This window comes from Gouania willdenowi, unplaced genomic scaffold (assembly GCF_900634775.1).
Source record: "Gouania willdenowi unplaced genomic scaffold, fGouWil2.1 scaffold_346_arrow_ctg1, whole genome shotgun sequence".
NCBI classification, from domain to species: domain Eukaryota; kingdom Metazoa; phylum Chordata; class Actinopteri; order Blenniiformes; family Gobiesocidae; genus Gouania; species Gouania willdenowi.
This window is the reverse complement of record NW_021145109.1, coordinates 239,094-263,557: the sequence shown is the minus strand read 5'-3', so window position 1 is coordinate 263,557 and position 24,464 is coordinate 239,094. Positions and strand designations below refer to the sequence as shown.

The window sequence follows — 24,464 nt, the reverse complement described above, 5'->3', positions numbered from 1 at the left end:
ATGCGATATATAACAATATTTTTTGCCCGCGATAACGATATAATCGCGATAATCAATATATTGCAGGAAAATATATCCACGATAACTGTCACTGAAGAAATCAGAATTTATCTACTGCACTGAATCCATTTCACAGGAATTACAAAACATTGTCAATCAATTTCACTTGAATGACAGCCAAGTGAATACAGCACAGTATAAGAAGTCTGAATGCAGTTTTATGGCATGGTTAAAATGAGCCTGTGCAATATTTGCAGTTAAGAGCCAGTGCAACAGTTTTTAACCTTATGCTCCATGAAGGTGTCTCTTCTGCTCTGACTGCAGTGTGACCAAAACAGTGTCTGTAACTGCGCCCCTCCTCCCTTTGCTCAGCGCAGAGAGAGAAAACACACACACATATTGAGGAGCCGGCTCTCAGAGTAGTATCTCTGCGTGAGCTATACATGGTGCACAACATAAAATAAAATGCAAAAATGAAAAAAATCTGCAACAGTTTTCTCTTTCAGTGAAGATTTTTCTATTGAGAAAAACCAAGTGTCTCAGCTTTTGGTTGATCCTGGGGGATAAACAAATTTCGCTCCGCACGAGAGCCACTGAATTCACGTTTGAGCAAGCAGGAAGGAATGACTGATGACGCACGCATACACACCTCTACAACCCGCATTGCTCTGCGGGTTGTAGTAGCTCCAACTCTGCTCCATATACAAGCTCTGTCCAGCTGCGCTCAGGCAGCGTCCTCACCAATGGAACAACTTTGGTGACGGTTATCTGGATTGGCTGCCAGCAGGAGGAGTGGTGGGCAGCCCGGATTGGCTGAGGAGGACGTCGCTACATTCAAAAAGCCAGCGCTGCTGTCAGCCCAGTGTTCACCAACCTTGGCAGCAGCAGCATTGACTTTGTCCAAATATGAAGTAGTGATAATTATTTTGGTCAAGCTTGTCACCTGTATATATAGTGCACTTTATTATTATACATAGTCTGATTTCCTGCATTTTGAGCAGTTTTCTGTTTCTTAGTATATCTTTGTTTATTGTGATTTTGTACCTTCTGGGCAGGCCTTTTTTTAAAAAAAATACATTTGTGTTATGTATTGCAACTTGATGTCGGTGGTTTTTGGAGACCGAGTTTTATTTATATTAGTTTTTATGTTGCGTCTTGGAGCTCCTAGACTGGGGCGTAACACCCCCGGGACCCCATTTTTCAAATGACTTCTCCTCCTTTAGTCCTTTTTAGATCGGAATGCAGTTTGGTATGAATACTCTATGAATAAACATGATGAGAACCTTGTAGCCCTTTTTTTTTGAAGAGGGGCCGACTACTTATTTCCTGTATTTTCCAAATTTTTGGGAACATAGTCGTGTGATATATCATTTCAAAGGTAAAAATATATGGGCCAGTGATGGAGATACATGAGAATATATTAAAACCAACTGTCCACAAGTCTCATCCTTTGAGGCTGCTGACATTAAAGAAATAAGTGATATAAATGTTTAATTAACTGATTTTCCTAATAATAACTCATCTATAACGTCAGCAAAAAAAATATGTAAAACAAAGATAATGGTCAAATCTTGATATCAGTAACATTGTGCAAGTTCATAATGTTATTTATCTGATTGTCATTTTTTTTAAACTTTTTTATTATTATTAGGTGGAGGCTTTAAAATAATTCACTGTGGAATTTCTGCCTCTTCCTGCAAATAATAAATGTATTCTATTTTTGTTGTTGTTGTTCTTCCTTGGTTTTTTTTAAAAAAATTTTTTTTATTGTTATTGTTTGTGTTCTTTGAACGATTTGATAAATAAATAAATAAAAAGTGCAATAAACAGGATGACATGTTGGGGGACAGACTGGCTATGGTGGGACTGGGAATGATAAGCTTACTGATCCAGAGAATAAAGGACCTGCATAATGTAGGAGGTAAACAGATCCAGAAGAGGGCGGTAGAGCAACAATAAGCATGTAAGCAGCAGATAAACACCAAAAAAGAAGAAAAAGGAAGTAGGGGGGAATCCGTAGAAGAAGAAGGAGAATGAGAAGGAGGAGGAGAACGAGGAGAAGGTGAGAAGCTGCTCTCTGTCTTTAAAGCTGATTATTGTCGGTCAAACCTCCTTTAGGAGAACATCTGCACCGTTTTTATCTTCCTAGCACTGACCGTTCCACTCAGCCCAGCCTCAGGGTAACACTGTCACCAGTTGAACCGTAACATCAGCTCAGTACTGCAGATGCCTCGTTAATGTGTAGCAGCTATAGATCTATACTAGATGTGTGCTACTGTTCATATATACTGTATCTATACTAGATATATGCTACTGTTCATATAGATTTATACTAGATACTGTATGTGCTTAACAGTTCATATAGATCTATACTAGATATATGCTACTGTTCATACAGATCTATATTAGGTATTAAGGCTGGGCGATATATCGAGTTTTTAATCAATATCGATATATTTATAAAACAGGACTCAAAACAACTCGTTACCGTCACACCGCACGTTTATTGTATGCAGGGTAAGCTCAAACACTGCTTATATGTCGTTTCAGACAGAAAAGTAACATAAAGCTCCGTCCATGCTCAGTACAACCCAGGAAGAAGGCAGGTCTGACTGAACTCTGACCTCATGTTACCATGGCTCCCTAAAGGGACAGTCCTCAGAAGGCCATCATTAAAGCGCGCGTGCTAGTTGTGGCAACGGTTTATTTATTATGTATATGATAAATTCACAATTGTCAGTACTAATAAATACATAATTGATAGTTAATTGTAATAATAATTAAAGCCGCGAGCGGCGTCATAGGTTCCGATGAAGCGGCCGGGGGCGGTAACCCACGGTCACGTATACCACTGTTTTGGGAATTGGCCTGAGCAAATTTGGTGTAAATTGGTGTAAAAACAACTGAGATATTGCATTTACCAAGAAATGGCGAAAGATTTTCCTTTCATGATAGGCCCCTCCCACTTTTCACAGCCTGCTCTATTTGCCATAGCAATGTGCTTCCATCTAATAAGATTCATCCTACAGTGTTTTGAAGTCAACACGACATATCGTCTGTCCGCTACAGCTGCTCGTGTAGGACGACCACAGAAGCGGCGCCCTCTGAGAACGCAAGGCATTATGGGTAAATTGGTTATGGAGTTTTGTTTATGGCTGGACAGTCTTCGTGTGTATCAAATATGAAGCAGTTTGAATTTAGCATTCTAGAGTTATAAACGTTTTTGTATAACGGCGTAGTTATGGCGAGGGATTTTTGTGTCATTATAGGCCCCTCCCACTGGCCATGATGGGTAATTTGGTCATCGAGCGTTGTTTATGGATGGACAATCATCGTGTGTATCAAATATGAAGCAGTTTGAACTTTGCATTGAAGTGTTATAAGCATTTTCCTATTATAGCGTGCTGATGGCGAAGGATTCTCCTGTGTCATGATAGGCCCCTCCCACTTTTCACAGCCTGGTATATTTTCCATCGCAATGTGCTTCCATCTAATAAGATTCATCCTACAGTGTTTTCAAGTCAACACGACATATCGTCTGTCCGCTACAGCTGCTCGTGTAGGACGACCACAGAAGCGGCGCCCTCTGAGAACGCAAGGCATTGTGGGTAAATTGGTCATCGTGTGTTGTTTAGCTCTGGACAGTGATCGTGTGTATCAAATATGAAGCAGTTTGAACTTTGCACTCTAGAGTTATAAACGTTTTCGTATAACGGCGTAGTTATGGCGAGGGATTTTTGTGTCATTATAGGCCCCTCCCACTGGCCATGATGGGTAATTTGGTCATCGAGCGTTGTTTATGGATGGACAATCATCATGTGTATCAAATATGAAGCAGTTTGAACTTTGCATTGAAGCGTTATAAGCATTTTCCTATTATAACGTGCTGATGGCGAAGGATTCTCCCGTGTCATTATAGGCCCCTCCCACTTATCACAGCCTGTTTTTTCTTCCATAGCAATTTGCTACCCTCTGTGTAGTTTCATCCTACAGTGTTTTGAAGTCAACACGACATATCGTCTGTCCGCTACAGCTGCTCGTGTTGGACGACCACAGAAGCGGCGCCCTCTGAGAGCGCAAGGCATTATGGGTAAATTGGTTCTCGAGTTTTGTTTATGGCTGTACGGTCATCATGTGTATCAAATATAAAGCAGTTTGAACTTTGCATTCTAGAGTTATAAGCTTTTTCCTAGAACGGCGTCCTGTAAATGCTAACCGTGTACATGACCTTAAATGACACCGGTCGAAAACACAAGGCATGATGGGAAATGTTTCAAAGCAGTCATGACCAAGCTTGGGCACATGTCCTTTGTGTGAAATTTGAAGCTGATCGAAGTTTGTGTGTCAGAGTTATGGAGATTTGGAATTTTTTGCGTGCTAACGAAAATTAGCATTGCATTTTTGTGGCGGCGCCACGACCAAACCGTGACAGATACGAAAATTCTTTCGATAACTTTTCATCTTCAATGGGTCCTATGTGGTGTTGCCAAGTTTTAGGCGAATCGGATGAATCCCCTCAGACTAGATAGCGCAGATGCGTTTCGAGGGCGAAACGCCATTTTTGACCTTTGACCCAAGATGGCTGACTTCCTGTTTGGTTTTGGGCGGGGTCACAATGTAACTTTTTGCTCATTCTGGGGCGAAGACTACATGTGGTGATTTTCGTGCAAATCGGTCAGACCTGGCGGTCGTGTGGTTCCATCGTTTGTTTTGGCGGCGAAAACGCACGCTATGCGTGCGTTTCCTGTCCGTTTTTTTTCACGCCACCAAATTATCAAATTTTTCGCCAGGCCTGAGGTGCGTGCAAATTTCGGTGAGTTTTCGGGCATTTTTAGGGGGTCGAATTAGCGATCAAAGGCGGGCGGGGTATAATAATAATAGGAAATAAAAGCGAAAACAATAGGTTCCTCTGTCCCATTCTGGGACATCGGAACCTAATAATAATAAAAAAAACTGTACAGCACTTTGGTCAGTTGAGGTTGTTTTTAAAATGTGCAAAAACACTCATTTGTCCTCTGAATGATCAATATCTTCTGATGAACATATACAGCAACTTGATTTTTCATCTCTACGTTTAATTCGATGTTAACTGGGTAGAATATCGCAATATACCGTGATATTGTAACATCCTTGCCAAAACTCAGACCTAATGTTCCTATAGATCTATACTAGATATGTGCTGCTGTTCATATATATCTATACGAGATATGTGCGCTACTGTTCATATAGATCTATACTAGATATTTGCTGCTGTTCATATAATTCTATACTAGATGTGGACCACTGTTCATATAGATCTATACAAGATATGTGCGCTACTGTTCATATAGATCTATATGTGCTACCGTTTATATAGATCTGTACTAGATATGTGCTACCGTTCATATAGATCTATACTAGATATGTGCTACCATTCATATAGATCTGTACTAGATATGTCTCACCATTCACATAGATCTATACTAGATATGTGCTACCATTCACATAGATCTATACTAGATATGTGCTACTGTTCATATACAGTAGATCTATATGTTACTGTTCACATAGATCTATACTAGATGTGTACTACTGTTCATATAGATATATACTAGATATATGTGCTACTGTTCATATAGATCCATACTAGATATGTGCATTACTGTTCATATCCATCTATGCTAGATATGTGCTACTGTTCATATAGATCTATACTAGATATGTGAACAACTGTTCATATAGATCAATACTAGATATGTGTTACTTTTCACGTAGATTTATACTATATATGTGCTTAACTGTTCATTTAGATCTATACTAGATATGTGCTACTCTTCACATAGATTTATACTATATGTACTACTGTTTACATAGATCTACACTAGATATGTACTACTGTTCATATTCATCTTTGCTACATACGTTCCTGGTGCTACAATTTCCATGAAATTAGCTTTTTATTTGCACCACGATTGTGTGTTTCGCCTCTCGCGGCCGCAGTTCCGACTTTACCCGGGAGAGATGCACATGTTCGGACTCGGGCGGAGCAGATCTTTCTTCAAAGCCATAACACACATTTATTTCTGCATTTATTTGCACAGATTTTAAACATCCATGATCAACTTTTCTGTTTGTTAGATATATTAATATGAATGTTAATGTGCTTGTGTTAGATATATTAATATGAATGTTAATTTGCTTGTGTTAGATATATTATGAATATTAATATGCATTGATACAGCTAAAAAAATGATGTTAATCATGCAGATATGTTACAGTGCCAGACAGCATTCTATAGAGGACTATTAAGCACTTGTACTATAAGTTGGTACATTTTCAAAAAGAAAGAGGTAAACTGATAATGATGCTCAATTCTTTGTCATCATTATCATTTATATCAGATTTCAACTTATAAATCATCATCATGCAAACAAAAACTAGGTGAGAAAATACATCATTCTAAGAAAAGTGCAACAAAATAGACAGAAGAAAAGCCACAATTACACTAATATAATGCACCAAAAGCCACCATATAGCATCATTTTAGTTTTAGCCTTTTACTTTTTTTTGGGTGTTACTCTGTTTTTTTTTTTTTTTTTTTTAGCCAACTACTTTTTTTTCGGGACATCACTGGGTTCATATCGATCTGTGTTACATTGGTTCCTGTTAGGGATGTAACGATTAATCGTAAGGCAGTTAAAAATCGATTCATAGGTATAACGATTCACATCGATGCTGTGAAAATTGAATCGCAGTACTTTTTTTAACCAGCAGAGGGCGCTACCCAGAAGTGTTGGCGGCGAGCGAAATCTGCTAATACTTTCTTTCTGGCCGCCTTCTACTCTTAAACATATTCATAAATGATTCATTACCCCTTTAGCACCGAAAGAATATCTGTAATATTACGTGAATATCTGTAAAAGTCATGTTGTTCTATTAGCTCTGTCTGCTAACATAGCATCTCTTCTTCACTGCAAAATATCTGCATGCCAACCGACCACTGGGTTACCAGCGCCCTCTGCTGGTTCAAACAAATATCTGACCTAAATACAGTAAAATGACTGTTTTTTTTTTTTTTTGTTTTGTTTTTTTAGTCCAATTGTTAAGGCACAAAATACATTTTTATTTATTTCATTCAAGATTTATTTTTAGTTAAATTGCATTGTTTTGAATAGTTTATCAAGGGATTCTTTTGACAATGAAAAATAGTGTAGTATTTTCCCAAAAAAAATAAAGGAATATTTTTCAGTCATTTATATACAGTCCCATTTTGTAAAATAAATCGTGAGAGAATCGTATCGTGAACCCAGTATCGTGAATCGAATCGTATCGGGAGTTGAGTGAATCGTTACATCCCTAGTTCCTGTTCTTACAAAGTATTAAAAGTTGATAAATCAATTGGGAAAATTAAGGCCTTAAAAGTATTTGAAAAGTCTTAATCGCGATTTTATGAGGTATTACATTTTATTGGTATTCAAGCTTTGACTCGGTTGCGTATGCGTACGTGTGTGACTTCACGTGACAGCAAAAGTTCTGGCGCAAAAACAGAAAAATGGGAAAGTGTAAGTTCTCTGACTCCTGCCTCATGTCTGAATTCAAAGATTGGATAAAGCCAGTCAAGAATAAGGATTAGCGTAGCATCGATGGGATGCATAAATGCAGTTAAAGTCAGAGAGCTGAAGAAAAGGATCAAAATCCTGCATAATGTGTGCAACACACTGTCCAAGTCCAACTCATTGTGCCAAAGGCTCAATCCCAGGCACATGTCCTAAATTTTTATCATGTCGTAGTAAGTTATTGTTTTCTGCCAGTTGGCCTTGTTGTGACCTGAGCGGAATGTCAATAAACTTGCCTTTAGTTTAATTTCTTCTTTCGAGTTTTATTCCTTCTCTGCTTACATCATTTCTTTAAATTGTAAACTACAACTGTTAAAGATGTGTTGCTAACAACAGCTTAAAGTGGTGATGAGGTCTTAACATTTTGAAAGGTTTTTTAAAAAAGCCTTAAAAAGGTATTGAAATTAACCTGAGGATTCCTGCATATACCCTGTCTATGCTGCGTACGTTTCTGTTCATGTAGATCAATACACATACGTTCCTGTTCATATAGATCTATACTGATCTATCCTGACATGTGTACAGTGAGCTTTTGATTTCATGTTGACCTTTAGTTTAAATTTTCTTCTCTGTGAATAATTGCAGTTGATAAAGGAGATCATGACTCAGCAAAGCCAGGAGGCAAAGCAGACTGACAGGGAACCTGAGGAGGTAACATCACAGATCTATGACCATTTTTACTGCAAACTTCTCTCACCTACATATTTCTACAGCTGCTCACGCTCATCATGAACTGATGAAATATTTTTACTGTTTCCCAGAAACTGGAAATCAAAGCTTTGTTCCAGACTAAGAGGATTCCAGCCAACGTCCTGTGTGGTAATCAAGTTGACTTTTATTTTGAAATGAATCTGAAATGACTTCTAACACAACGTTGTTTAAATCTTTGCTCTTCACCTTTTCATGTTGGGCACTATTCTCCCCCTGTACTTAAGTCAGTCGTTGCACACCTCCATCCCAGTTACGCACTCTGGGTGGAGATCCCTGAAATGTGGGCGTTCCCCTTCAAATCATGCCTTACGCATATTCTCCCATCTACTTAAGTTATTTTCCTCTTCGCGCTTCTAACCCTGGACTAAGTGCAGTGCCCTGCTAAGGTGAAACATTATATTGCACTAGAAATATGGACTTAGTTACAATTTAAGCCACAAGGACTCATAATATTTCAGAAGAGACTCCCGGAAATCCAATCCAAAGCGATCCAAAGCATCACGCTGTCACCGGGGTGGGGGGAGTTACATAAGCACGCTAAAGGATTGACCATCATCATTTTTAATATGTTCACATTTAACAGTTCTCGATGGGACTTATTTAACTCATGCGTTGCATAACTTATCAGGTGTGTGCTTGTGTTTGTGTTTGTGTTTGTGTTTGTGTGTGTGTGTGTTCGCGCTGTAGAGATCCAGAGGTCTCCGCGGGTTGATAACATTATAAACAGGACTCAAAACAACTCGTTACTGTCACACCGCACGTTTATTGTATGCAGGGTATGCAAACACTGCTTATGTTGTTTCAGACGGGACGGTAACAGAAAAGTAACATAAAGCTCCGTCCATGCTCAGTACATCCCAGGAAGAAGGCAGGTCTGACTGAACTCTGACCTCACGTTACCATGGCTCCCTTAAAGGAACAGTCCTCAGAAGGCCATCATTAAAAGCGCATTCATGCGTGTGTGCACATGCTAGTTGTGGCAGCTGCTTATATATTATGTATATGATAAATTGTGTGTGTGTTTGTGTTTGCGTGTCTGCTTGCTTGCTTGACAGATGTCAGACTGATTAAACTATTTTACAGCTACAGACCGCCACCAGAGTTCATTAGTCTCTGACAGCTTCAGGAAAAAAAGCTGTTTCTGACACTGGTTGTCCTGCTTTTTATGCACTGTAGCCACTTCTAGAGGGGAGGGGCTTAAAGGGTATGTGTGGGGGTGAGTGGGAGGAGACCCTCTTCCTGCATCTGGTGGAGTAGATGTCCATGGTAGTGGGTAGGCTGCTCCCCTTCCTTCACTTGTTGTGTAGGATTAGATGTTAGTATCCCTCGTTGCAGACCTCTCCAAGTGCTGATGAGACTTGTTTTTCACTGCTGTGAGTAACAAAATAAACACAGAGCTCTATAACAAGAGCCTACCTGAAACTACAGGCCGAGCTGAATCCACTGATATACAGGTCGGGTATGCTACGTACCAAAACAATGCTACAAAATCAGAAAATACACAGCAGAAAAAGTCAGCAATGATGACAAATGTTGTCTTACCTTTGTTGTTTCTCATCAAAATGTGCTCCAATGTGCATAAAACTCCGTATTTGAAAAATCCAAATCATGTAGTCAGATAAACATCACCATTTACAGACACTTCTGAAATCTGTCCAATGAGACGCATAGAGCTTGTGTGTTAAATGATTGGCCAGGGATAAAGCATTCCCCCATAGTGTTTGATATCACCAATTTCTACAGGCTCTGAGCTTTTCAATGCTGTGTCAAGCATTGCTTAATAAGAGCCCTGTGCAGGGTTCTCACCAGGGGTTTTTCACAACAGAGCTACATGCAAGGCGCTAGAGTTTTACCCTACTGATGATGTGTTGTTGCAGTAGTAATCCTGGTGTCATTTCACGGGGAGCAGCTTGGGGTTCAGTGTCTTGCCCAAGGACACTTCGACATATAGACCGGGATCAAACCCCCAAACTCTCGATCAGAGGACGACACACCGGCGCGGAAAATTATATTGAATAATATAACTCTTGGAGGGCCAAAATTAGTGAAGTAAAGCTAAGTTTTTTTTTTTTTTTTTTTTAATCTTTGTTACTGCCTTACTTTTAGGGGTGCCATCACGATTCGATTTTGATTCAGGGTGCTATGATTTGATTAATCAACGATTGTTATGATATTAACGATTATCATGATTTTTAATGCATCTTTTTTTTTGTTCTGTTATTACGGTTATGTAAGCAGAGGATGCATAGCACATAGGACAGCTAAAGGGTTGCAGGGGTCCTCAGGTAAAGACGGAAGTGTCTGAGCCAGTCGCCTGTATTAAATAGATGGTGCGGCTGATGTATGAGTTTCTGGATTTTTCAGTATAAAAAGAGAGTTAAACAACCCGGGCACACCTGGGAGTCCCCTTTGTGTCCAAGTGTGCAACAATTATTACGACGTTACCAATTTACAAAAAAAAAAAAAAGGGGCGCCATTGGTCTGTAGTGGAGCAAATTTACAATGTCGGGGGCCACTACGCTCAACAGCGCTGGCGTGAAACCTGCTGTGTAATGCCATCAAAGAGTGGAACCAAAACCAACCTTGCGCATGGCACAGCAGAGACCTGAATAAACTGGATATGTGTTTATTATCAGGTCAAATTGCAACATCTAGTGGTCAAACATAAGACTAATAATGATTGGAATTAATTTGACTGACATATTACATGAACAAACTTGTTCCCAAACTCGTGGAAAACCTTGGCTCAGTTGTGACAAAGTGGGTTTCCACCTGAAGTTTTTTGTACAAAAACATGTGTATCTTTGGCCTAATGTTTATTATTATTATCTCCAAACTTGCTGCAGTTGATGTCCATACATTAGTTCAATTATTTCTGCTTTTACAGCCTTCAATAATGATAATGTACTTAATATTTGATGTAAATCTACAGATTTCATATATCAGATATCATATATTTCCAAAATGTCTCATCATCTGTAACCACTAAGTGTCCTACTTTAATCTAAACAAAAATGAGCCATGTGAGGAGATGGTGCGCGCTCACGCAACTTGGCTGCGGGTAATGCAACAGTGAATGCTAGTGTATGAACACCAATGTGCTCCTTTGGAGTGAACGTTCACATTCAGGGCAGCAGTAAAAAGGAAGAACGTGCCGAGCGCAGCGATAGAGCGTACACGCTAATCATAATCAGTATGGAGGGATCAGAACTGATGGACTATGATGCCAGGCCAGATGTCATGACAAATAAAATCAAGATATAACAATTTAACTTAAAATAAATCACATTGTGCAATCCACCTTCTTACTTCACCTCCTGCAACATCTACTTTCCTTGCACCTGTGGATAACCTTAAGTTTTAAATGCCTGGTAAGAAACTAAACCAACAAAAACACTATTCTGGAAGAAAATGGGGATTTCAATTGTGTGGGAACAGATTGATTTAACCACCAATGTGCAGGTTGAATATGCATGCTTTATGTGTGGCAAGAAATGAGCAATTAGCATGTGTTGATCATGTTATCAAATTCAAGTTACTTTTTGTAGCCTTTCAAATACATTAACTAAAAAACATCTTCTTTATATAACATTGTGTTCATGTAAACTGAGATGCATAAGAATTTGAAGAGCCAAGATACTGTTTTATTTCTTGATGTCAATTTATTTTATTTTATTTTAAACAGTTTTTAAGTTTCCATTTACATGATCAATATAAATCAAATCAAATTAAATCAAACATTATTCTATATAATTTTAACTGTATAGAATTGAATAAACTGTATTGTCTTCAATGAGAAGGTATTTTCTTCGGCTCCGGGAGGACTTTAATCCAGGTGAGATTAGGCAAAATGGCTCCTTGTAGAGTAAAGGTTGCAGAAAATGACCTGTTATTTCAGCCACTATTTGTTGCACAATATATTGACATTAAAACATTTAGCAAATATATCTCGAGTCATTGTCAATCTTAACTTCATACAAAACTATGATACGCCAGTTAAGTCTAACTATTCATCAGCATGTATGGCTATGCTGTACACTCTCCCCACCCCTGCTCAAAAAAAAGGAAAAAAGGGTTGGATGGTCGCACCAGTGCCACCACTGGAAAAGTTAGTGTAGAGCTCTCCATCATTTTCGCTCTATGGCTGGTTTGTGCCTGGGTCTGGTCTTGAGCATTATTTTATTTATTGTTACTAGGCTGTTTCTATACCTGTGCCTGTGTGATTTATTGCTCTGGTTGAATGATAGAGTCCAGGCGAGGCATTGATGATTTTATAAAAAAGATTTATTATAAAATTAAATAAAAAAGGAGTAAAAAAGAAGCTTCCATCCTGAAAGAATGAAAGGCAAAAGGCTTGTGGCAGAGCAAAAAGGCAAGACCCACTCTAACTAACAGTTTCACAGCTTAAGCTTTTATACAGATAACAGAAAAAGTTCCACCCTGAGGTGAGGAGAAGGAGGGAGTCAGATGCCCAACAGTGGAAACATTTGAGGATGATGAAGACGTGTATATTGAGGAGGGTTGGGCGCCACTCTTATCTATCCTTGATAGTGTGTGTGCTCGTGTGTATGGCATTCAGCAGAGACTCTGTGTTGCACTGAGTACAATACGATCTGTACTGTTCAATCTAACATGATTCAGCTGTTCAAAAGTGCGAAGAGTAATGGAGTCATCATGTATTAAAACATGACAAATTGTACACATGAACATACATTTGACGATATGATGATGAATATAAAAATTGCCATAACAACTCGATTTGAAGTTTTGCACTTTATCTACAGAATCTGTTTCTGTTAGGCAGTATTCAGTTTCTAATGTCATTAATGTAAAAGTATGACAATACATACGGTCAAAATGATGAACAATTTCTTCAGGGTCATCTTTCTTGTTATTGTTAGCATTGCTGCTAACTGTGTGCCTTCCTGTAAAACTGTTTTCCTACAATAACGCAAAAATTAATGTACCATGAGGTTACTACCATGATTATAATTTGTAGTTTTATCAAACCGTGGGATTTAGATATCGTTACATCCCTAGTGCTGATTCATCCTCTTCATACCCCCCTGGTGGTGAAGAGGTGTACAGATCTTCTGTACTTTATTTTCATTGCCCTTGTGGACCCAAAGCCAGAGCACATGGCTGCCCCACTATGCTCATCAACTCCATCTAATGGTGAAGAGGAGTACTGATTCTCCACTTCCATTGACTTCTCGTCCTTATCACACGATCATTATGTTTGAAGTTACATGCTGCCTCTGGGCTGCGCATGTCGCATGCCGGTATGGCGGTCTCGCTGGATGTTGGTGGGGGGCCTTGGGGTCGGTGGTGGGGTGCGCTGGGTCCTCTCCCTTTCTCGGGTGTGTATGTGGGAGGCGGTGGCTGCCTCTCGGCTTGGGATCTTGGGGGCTGCTCGGCTGTGGGGGGTAGCCTGGGGCTCGCTGGCCCCCGCACTTTCTGCTGGCCTGGCTGCATCTTTGGTCCGGGGCAGCACTCGGGTTTGCAGTCGCGATTCTTGCACATACGTTGATCTATGATGCACTGGCACGCCTTGGGCTGTGGGATAAAACTCGCACTGGGTTTAACCATAGACATGTTGATCCCACATACCTGTTTTAGGTATTACCACTCACTCCTTCCCTCTGTTCACAGCCACCACTATTATACTTTAGCTTCACACTTGTCACCAGACTGGATTGATTACACAAACACAATATGCACAACTAAAAATAATCAAATCTTCACCACCCTTTCCATTTTCTAACTTGAGTCTCTCCTCCCTGTTCCCTCCTTCCCCTCCTCCCCACCCCCTCACCCAGGTGTAACACTGCCCTCTCTTTTATATCTTCCCTTTAATAAAGTATTTCTTACCCTTCCTTAGGGAGGGCTGGGGATGGTCACAATTATGCAATAAAATAAATTCATTTATTTAATTGCAATAACAAAACATGCATTGCTGTCTTAAAAAGATTGCACGTCTTGTAGTATTGACCTTTGACAGCGTGTGCAGGCAAAGAGAGAGAGAAAAAAAAGAAGTTACATCAATCAAATCAGTATGATTTCTCGTTGCATAATTCCTTTATAGGTTACTGAAAAATCAATTGAACAATTATCTTTGCCATCTAAAGAGTGATGGACATCTCAGCTCATCATGTCCATCTCGTGGACAAGAGGAGCACTGATCTTTTCATGTTGTATTTCATTCTATCCTGTGTTTCCGAGGCACATTGAATGCATCATCACCGCTTCACATTTTGTTTTGAACACAGACTGAAGCCAGGAAGCACATTTCATTTCTACCACAACAAAGTTACAACAGAGGTCAACGAGAGCAGCAGATGAGATGAGATTTGTAATGCACATAAAAATTTTAAATCAAGCGTAGAAGGATGGTAAAGTTGATGTAAAGAATGCCCTGTTGCTAAACCTCACACAAACTGAGAGGCTCACTAGTATCGACACTGCTCCGCTAATATGTATAAACTGTAATAGGGGTGTAAATCACCAGCTTCATCACAATACGATACGATGTCGATCTGTTTGGATGACGATACTATTTTTTCCGATATCACAAAGTCTGTCACTATACGATTTCGATTCGATTCACAAGCCTGCGATTGATGTGATGTGATATTGTATGCCCATTTCACACAATCATTTACATGTATATCAACTTCAAAAAAACAACGGAAATATGATTTGACCATTTTATGTAGAAGGTATTTCAGGTTTCAATCTATTCCACATTTATTGAACTTAATAAATGAGTTCAGTACATTCTCAGGTTATACCATGAACTGTCACTTACAGCAGATTTAAACCCTGAATTTGTTACCTCAACCCCATTTAACATATATCTAGGGATTAAACTTACTAAAAAACCTGAGTTGCTTTTCAAATATAACTCCAGTGATACAAACATCTTAAAAAATAATACAGAAAAGTGGAGAACGCTGCCCATGTTATTAATAGGTTGAATAAATGCAATTAAAATGGTTTGCTTACCGTGATTTCTTTATTTGTTTAAAAATATCCCAATACATATTCCAATGTCCTATTTTAAAATGATTGATTCTATTATTCTCCCATTTATTTTTCAAAACATCTCCAAAATCAAAACAACATGGAGGCTTGGGCCTACCATGATTTTTACATTATTATTGGGCAGCTAATACAAGAGTACTGACAAACTGGCAACTTGTTAATGACCATAACCCCCTGTCTCTAAAACCATTTTGGTTAGCAATTGAAAAAAGCTTAATAAAAAAACCCTCCCTTACGGCAATACTTTTCTCATCACCGAAGCCCAAGGTCTCGGGTAAGAAAGAACATTTCACTATATTTACCATTAAAAAAATCTGGCTTCAGATTAGAAAATACTGTGAAAACTCAGATACTTCAGCGCTTTCCCCAATATGGCTTAATAATGCCTTTACACCTTCAATCACAGATTCAGTTTTTAAAGAGAGGAGTGGGAGAGGCATCATTTATTTAAAAGATCTCTATATTAATAAACGTCTTTGTTCTTTTGAACAACTACAAGTAAAATATTACTTGCTAAAATCATTTTTTTTTTTCAGATATCTTCAAATTTGAAATTATATAAGTCAAAACATTCCGTTACATAATTCACTTCCAGAAGACAACTCTTTGTTTCAGCTCTTACTCAGCCCCCCAGAAGCTAAAGGATTAATTTAAAAATTAATTCAATTTTGTTCTTATAAACTGGCCCAAACAAATGATAAAATTAAGTATAAATGGGAGGCTGACCTTAATATTACAATTCAGGATAACATTTGGAAACAATCATTATTGTTCTATTAATTCTAGATTACAATTAATTATATTCAAAGTTTTGCATAGGTTACATTATTCAAGGACTAAGTTACATAAAATGTTCCCTCAACTTCACCACTGTGTGAAAGATGCAAGATCTTCAATGGTACATTGGCATATCACTTCTGGGAATACCCAAAGATTAGGAGCCGGACCCTGAATCTAGATATTTTAATGATGTAAATATCCTCATTGTTAGTATTGTGTATTTTCTTGTTTTGTGTAGTAGTTTTGTGTTTATTAAACCCCTTTGTGTTTAATAAAGTATTTTCTGATTTTGATTAAGTGAAACAGCACTGATCAGCCGATTCATGTTTACAAAATGTGACTATAACCTGGGTCACTGTTGAAACGTCAGGCAAAACCGGAACTTTCAGCTTGTGTGCAGCATTAGCTTTAGTAGCTTACTTGGTCTTACTGCCTTGGAGACTGATGCCACGTTTGTACAAAAAATCTCTAAAATACCCACTTATCAACCACTTACTAAATACAGTTATGTGATTAGAGTCTGGTAGGTCGACCTTTATTAACATTGAAATGCTGTGAACATTCCTACTAGGGCTGGTGATATGGACCAAAACTTAAATCTCAATATATTTTCTCAAAATGGTGGTATACGATAGAAATCTTGATAATTTTATTAAATAAAGTCTGACCAGAAAGACAATTCTGGGTTAAATTTGCTGATGCAAAATGCCACACAGGGACATTTATTAACAAATAGCTGATCAATATGTGACACTCATTAACCATCTAACTGAGCTTTATATGCTGTTCTGAGAAGTAAAAGCAGCGACTCCTAAAACTAGTATTTTATATACATAATAAGCTATAATATATATATATATAGATATATAAAATAATATAGTTTTATATATCGTCAAAATAGAAAACTCGATACATCTTGAATCTCAATATATCGCCCAGCCTAATTCCTAAATTATAAAACAGCCTAAATAAAAACAGAAATGGTTATATGAAGCACGTGTTTATTTAATATACTTACAGTTCATATAAAAGTCAACACATTGCATATTTACTGTTAATTACACATTGCTTGTCTTTAAGTTAGACATTAACTTTTTTATTTTCATTATATATTTTCTTTTAATTTCTCATGATCACTCATGTGGTTCTCTGGTATTCACTAATGACTTATTAGACACATTTGTTGCAGACTTACATTCTTTAACACTTTTTGAAAGGGGTGTATATTTGTGGCACTTGTGATTGGCTGATTTTTTATGGTGACTAACGTTGTTCCTTCCGCTGTGGTAGATGTTAAAATCTCAGTTATGAATCTAACAGAACGTGTAACTGTGTCCTATCCTGCTGCTTTTTAGGAAGGTAAACTCTATGTCACATTTCACAATGTATTTACACCAGTTCTTTGTTTTTTTTTTTTGCCGGAACGTCTTCATCATCTCTATTCTGAGCTGTTTTCCGGGTTTGTTGCCGCTGTCGGCACTAATCTTGCGAGAACTGCCACTCAGGCCATTTCAGGTGGCAGTTCTCGCGAGGTTAGTGATGGCGCTCAGTTTAGTAAGGCATCTTTTAATTATTACATTAAAATACAGGATATTTACGGGAAGATGGCGGGAAAGAGGGGTAAAGTACGGGAGTTTCCCGGCCAAAACTGGATAGGTGACAGGTATGTGTACATGTGTGATTTAACCATGGATAAATGCAATTTATATGTGAAATATGATTTTAAAAGTGCTCAGATCGGTTCAATCACGGTATTAACGGAAATGTCTGCTTACCCCCCCCCCACTTGGTATTTGGATAGAGTCCGAGATCAGCCTGTTGGAGGTCCTGGAAGGTCATTGTTTTCCCCCTTGAACACGTAGTATTTTATTTTGAAAATAATCTGGATATTTTATTCTGTGTACTACTTCCTGTCCCGCACAGGCTTATTTTTGTTAACTTGCTGTGGCACAGTTCCAGCATCCAGCAAAAATAGAAGTGCTGGGTTAGGGTTAGGGTTAGGGCAGGACTGTGCTGTGCTGTGCTGTGCTGCATGTGGTGGAAATTGACACATTGAAAACCCATCAGCTGCTTTGCTGTTTCGCAGCAGTTACGGTGCAGTTACGCATCCAGTGGAAATCCAGGGTTATACCCATTTGCAACAATGACTAGCCCAAAAAACAGAAAAGTTGACACTGAGTGCTGAGTGTTTAAGAATGGACAAGTAAATACTTTTTCACTGAAGTCCGGTCAAAGGCTGTATGCCTTATTTGTAGGGATGTAACGATTAATCGTAAGGCAGTTAAAAATCGATTCATAGTTATCACGGTTGATATCAATTTTCTGAAAATTGAATCGCAGTGCTTTTTTTAACCAGCAGAGGGCGCTATCCACAAATGTAGGCGGCAGGCGGAGTCTGATAATACTTTCTTTCTGGCCGCCTTCTACTCTTAAATATGTTAATAAACGATTAATTACCCCTTTAGCACCAAAAGAATATCTGTAATATTACTTGAATATTTGTAAAAGTCACGCTTTTCTATTAGCTCTGTCTGCTAGCATAGCTTCTCTTCTTCACTGTTAGATATCTGCATGCCAACCGACCACTGTGTTTCAAGCGCCCTCTGCTGGTCCAAACAAATATGACGTAAATCAGTGCAATTGTTTTTTGTTTTTTTTAAAGTCCAATTGTTAAGGCACAAAATACATTTTCAGTTGCACTTTTAAAAGAAAAAGAACTATTATGCAGTTTTGCATTGTTTATTATAGAACCAGAATTTAAATTAATAGGCTTAATTTTCATTTGTATTATTCCTTTATTTATTTCATTCAAGATTTATTTTTAGTTAAATTGCATTGTTTTGAATAGTTTATCAAGGAATTATTTTGACAATGAAAAATAAAAGGAAAATAGTACAGCATTTTCTAGTTTTTTTTTCCCAAAAAAAAAAATTGTCTACAGTCCCATTTTGTAAAATAAATCGTGAGAGAATCGTATTGTGAACCCAGTATCGTGAATCAAATCGTATCGGGAGTTGAGTGAATCGTTACATCCCTACTTATTTGCAAAGAACCCATTGCGGTTTTAAATGAATACAAGTATGAATTAAACTAACAGGGAACAAGTATCATGTTTTATAATGCTAGTATATTTCATAAATAAATAAAAACTCAAAAACTAAATGAAACTATTTACCTGCATAAAAAAAACAAATGTAAAAGTCCAGCAGTCAAAAAATACATAAAACAACAAAACTTTGTTTGCAACATGTGCCAAAAAGCTTAAGAAAACAAAAAAAAGAAATTAATGTTTTAAATCAGCTATTAAGTTTGTGTATGGTTAGGCTTCACTTCACATGCCCACGTAAATCATTATGTTTGCACTTTAGTTCCACGTTACATTTTGTTCTCGGTCGCATATCTAATGCAGTCTTGAATTGAATGCTCTTTTAATTTCTGATACATTTTAGGATATTAAAATTTGCCTTGCCTGATGACCTTCATTGTCGATGAAGAAAGGGTTTTTAAGAAGATTGGCATGAAATTGAAAATTTCCACCTGTCATGTCTCCATTCTCCACCACACACTTTGAGAAGCACTGCTCAACTAACAGGCCTGTCTCTCCTTAAATGTACAAATGTTTCTTTAGAATTGGGGCTAAATTTGGGTGAAAGTTGCACATCTGTAGCATATGGTTAATTTGTTGAAGTTTTATAAATTTGAACTTTAGACAAGAAGAAGAAGAATTTATGTATGCATCGGGTGCTGGCCCGGCACATCTGTCAATTTTTAAAAGTCCATGGGGCCCCTGAGCCAAAAAGTTTGCCCACCCCTGCTCTAGTACCACTGAATTACAGCTACTTATTTACTATTTACATTTTTGGCATAACTTCTTTGCCTCATGTTGAATCAAATCAATATCAAATTGTATCATATTGTATTGTAACGACAGGGGATTCAATGTATTGCTATTGTATCTTATTGAGATGTGTATCGAATTGTTGTCAGTGATAGAGATTCACATGTTTATTCCCAAGACAACTACAAAATAATGCAAAAATAATACATAACTATAAACAAATAATGACCAAAACAAACAAAATGACTCCAAAAACATAGAAGCAACAAAAATAAACAAAACGGATGGAAAATATACACAATGACAACAAAATCAAACAAACTGTTTTTTGTTTCCTTTAAAGGAGAATCCACTGATGTACTGAAGCTCCAGGATTATCTCCATTTAAAGAAAGAAGAGGAAGAACTGTGGGAAAGTCTGGAGGAAAAGCAGGAGACAGATATCACGGCTGTTACTGTGAAGAGTGAAGATGAAGAGGAGGAAGCTCAGTGTTCTCTGCTACACTGGAAACAAAGTGAGGAGAATGTCAAAGGAGAACCTGCAACCTGCAGCTCAGCTGAAGTCGTGAAAGTAGAACCAAATAGAGACATCAGTGAAGGCACAGAAGCAGCAAACGCTTGTACACAACAAGACACTGATGGAGAGGAAACAGATTGCTCTGACACTGAAGACAGTGAGGATTGGAGGGAACCTTTGTCCCAGTCTGAAACTCAGAGTAGACACATGGAGATGAGCTGTGAGAGCTTTCAAACATCTGAGAACAACACCAAAGGAACATCACACAACACACACAAACCCTTTGGTTGTGACATATGTGAGAAATGTTTTGGTTGTGACGTGTGTGGGAAAAACTTTAGCAGACAATCAAATCTAAACAGACACACGAGAATTCACACAGGAGAGAAACCCTATGGTTGTGACGTGTGTGGGAAATCATTTAGCAGCAGATCGCATCTGAAGATCCACTCAATAATTCACACAGGAGAGAAACCCTTTGTCTGTGATGTTTGCGGTAGAGGATTTTGTCGCAAGTCTGCGCTCAAGCGACACACGAGAATCCACGTGGGAGATAAATCCTTTGGTTGTGGTGTTTGTAGAAAGAAATTTAGCCACCATGAGCATTTGAAAAGGCACATGACCATCCACTCAGGAAAGAAAGCCTTTGGTTGTGATGTTTGCGGTAAACGATTTTGGTTGAAGACTCATTTGAAGCCTCACATGTTAATCCACTCAGGAGAGAAACCCTATGGCTGTGATGTTTGTCAGAAAAGATTTCTTACCAAGCGTGAAATGATAAATCACATGAGAATTCACACGGGAGGGAAACCTTATGGTTGTGACCTATGTGGAAAACTATTTAGCAACAGGTATGATCTGAAGATCCACATGAGAATTCACACGGGGGAGAAACCTTTTAGTTGTGACATTTGTGGTCAAAGTTTTACTTATAAGAGAAGTCTTACAGTGCACTTGAGAATCCACACAGGAGAGAAACCCTATAGCTGTGACATTTGTGGTCAAAGATTTACTTATAAGGAAAGTTTTATTAGTCACATGAATGGCCACACAGGACAGAAAGCCCATGAATGTGATGTCTGTAAAAAGAGATTTAATCGCCAATCTGATCTGAAGCAACACATGAGAATCCACACTGGAGAGAAACCTTTTGGTTGTGATGTTTGTCAGAGACGGTTTCCTCAGAGGTCGCTTCTAAAGAACCACATGTTAATCCACACAGGAGAGAAACCTTTTGGCTGTGATATTTGTCAGAAAAGATTTATTCAAAGGAGGGACCTGAATCGACACATGAAAATTCACACTAGAGCAAGAGGCACCAAACAGCGAACTCCCGATCCGGGTACGGACCCATAGGGGGTGCTGAAGGAAGGGAGAAACTCAGTCGATGGCGTCCTGAATACCCCTGCAATTGAGAGAAACCCTCTGGATGGGATGTTTGTAGTAAAACTTGTAGTTCCAATAAACTTCTTGGGATTTCCTCCTATCGCTGCAACTTTTTGGATTTAATCAATGTCACCATGGTAACAGGTTAAATCACCATCGTAACTTAGGCTGAACACCTAACCTGGTGTGGTCATGCATCAGATCTGAGCAAGTACTACAGTACCACCTCCTGACCTGGATAGTAATAGCAGGATTACTATTGCAACAACACAAACTAACCTGTCTCACGACGGTCTAAAACCAGATGGTGTACATCTGACAGCTGAGTTTAGGAAAGAAAGTTTATGAATGAATAAATTAATCCTTTCATTTAGTGATGACATCCTTTAGATAAATATAGATCTGATGGACTGATCTACAGTCAGCTGTAGATGAATGAATGATACACGACTTCCAGGCCTACCCAGGAATGAGGCACTGATCATTCATTCATTCATACACTATAGCAGGGGTCTGCAACCTGCGGCTCTAGAGCCTCATGTGGCTCTTTGACTCTTTTGCAATGGCTCCCTGTAGGGTTAAAAAAAAAAAATTAAATAATGAATTGTTATTTCTTACAGAGGATATTGAGGATTAATGACATTAACTTCAAATAAAATTCTGATAAAACAATTGGTTAATCTAAAAATAAATCACATTGTGCAATGACTCAGCACCTTTCTACTTCACCTCCTACAACCTATACAGACCATAAACTTTCCTGCACCTGTGGCTCACCTTAAGTTTTAAATCCCTGGTAAGATAATTAAACCAACAAAAAGACTATTCTGGAAGAAAATAGAGACTTTATTTGTGTGGGGAAAAATGTATTTAATTGCCAACATGCCGGTTTATGGTTTAATATGCATGCTTGATATGTTGCAAGAAATTAGCAATTAGCATGTGACACATGATCGTGTGTTGTCAAATTCAAGATTTTTTTTTTTTTTTTTTTGTAGCCCTTCAAATATTAATCCATATTAACTCGTGAAATTATTTGTTACTATTTTAATTGTATAGAATTCATTACACTGTATTGTCTTCATTGGGAAGGTATTTTTTGGCTCCGGGGGGACTTTAATCCAGGCAAGATTAGGCAAAATGGCTCCTTTGAGATAAAGGTTGCAGACCCCTGCACTATAGTGAGGCTGACAGCATCAGCAGGAACATACTACAGTGAAACAATGTGCTCTCATCCCAGTGTGTGTGTGATAAATTGAGGACTGTTTGAAATCACTTGGGTTAATGAACATATTTATAGTACAATTTATCTCTGACAGAGAATGGTTGTTTAAGTGAAGCCAACATGTAAATCTAGGATATAATTATCAGTCTTTGTAGTACAGGCCCATAATGTCTTTGTCTGTTTTGATTTATTTTGATTTTGCTCCTTTTCCTGTTTCCCCTTTGTCTTAATTTTGATTATTTTTTTTTTTTACTTAGTCTTCATCGTTACTCAATAATTAGTATTAGATTAGAAGTGTTCTAGTAATCCAATAGTCAATTTTCATTACCTTGAATTGAGCTTAAAGTTAATCATGTATTTTTTTTTTCACCTCACGTGTGTTTTTATTACTTGTGCAGTGCCCTTAGGAAATCAATGCATTTCTGAATATATACAAATGTAGGTGTTTGTGTACATGTACTGTATGTATACTGTATATATATATATATATATATATATATATATATATATATATACAGTATACATACAGTACATGTATGTATACTGTACCTTTTTTCCCCTTTTATAACACTCATAACTTAACTGTAAATTGTGTTCCACTAATAGTGAAAGCCTATTTTTATTATTTTTTTATTATTATTATTATTTTATCCTATTATTTTTCACATCACAAATGTAGCTAGTTTTCATTATTCATTCTTTTTGTGTGTACATTGCTCTATGTCACACTTGCTTTGGCAATGTAAAACTGTTTCTCATGGCAATAAAGCAGTTTTTATTTGAGAGAGAGAGAGAGAGCAAAGGGAAGTGCTCCATCGCACGCTGCTAGAAGTGGGGGTGGCACTGGTGTGTTTTTTCCGCTGCTGCAGGTGTATATCCGGAGCGGAGCTGTGCAGTGATTGGCTCTGGCGTGCACGTGACTCTGGTCACACCGCTCGGGTCAGATTTACAAGTTAGGGTAAAACTTACCTGTCTCTCCATGGTCAAAACCCAGCTCCCGTTCCCTATTAGTGGGTGAACGATCCAACGCTGTCTTGCTGACATCATCACTATAGAGCTTCTAAAATGTTTTAACTGATGACATCATCACTGTAGAGCAAGGACTGAGTTTGTCTACTCAGGAAGTGGGGGTGGGGCATCCAAACAAATCCAACATTGCACACCAATCAATCAATCAATCAATCAATCTTTATTTGTATAGCGCCAAATCATAACCAATGGTATCTCAAGGCACTTTACAGTAGAGCAGTCTTAAGGACGGACTCTTCATTTTATGGATACACACATATGCATATATACGTATATACACATACATATGTATCCCACACCCAACATGAATTCATCATGGCGGCAAGGAAAACCTTCTGTT

General features: G+C 38.1%; 1 protein-coding gene across 1 annotated transcript; it reads left to right on the top strand.

Annotated features, from left to right (window-relative positions):
* Positions 1 to 3,554: 3,554 nt before the first annotated feature.
* LOC114459797 (gastrula zinc finger protein XlCGF57.1-like) lies at positions 3,555 to 22,449 on the top strand. The gene is made up of 4 exons (XM_028441947.1): positions 3,555 to 3,604; positions 8,181 to 8,246; positions 8,357 to 8,414; positions 20,312 to 22,449. The coding sequence occupies exons 2-4, from the start codon at positions 8,196 to 8,198 to the stop codon at positions 21,838 to 21,840; spliced, it is 1,638 nt and encodes a 545-aa protein (XP_028297748.1). The 5' UTR covers positions 3,555 to 3,604; positions 8,181 to 8,195; the 3' UTR covers positions 21,841 to 22,449.
* The last annotated feature ends 2,015 nt before the right edge of the window (positions 22,450 to 24,464 follow it).

What these genes read in the sequence shown, in the direction of transcription:
- LOC114459797 (XM_028441947.1), top strand. Translation starts at nt 8,196, where the DNA reads ATGACTCAGCAAAGCCAGGAGGCAAAGCAGACTGACAGGGAACCTGAG. An exon ending in CTGACAGGGAACCTGAGGAG is followed by an intron (nt 8,247 to 8,356) that starts GTAACATCACAG and finishes ACTGTTTCCCAG; the next exon opens with AAACTGGAAATCAAAGCTTT. An exon ending in TCCAGCCAACGTCCTGTGTG is followed by an intron (nt 8,415 to 20,311) that starts GTAATCAAGTTG and finishes TTTCCTTTAAAG; the next exon opens with GAGAATCCACTGATGTACTG.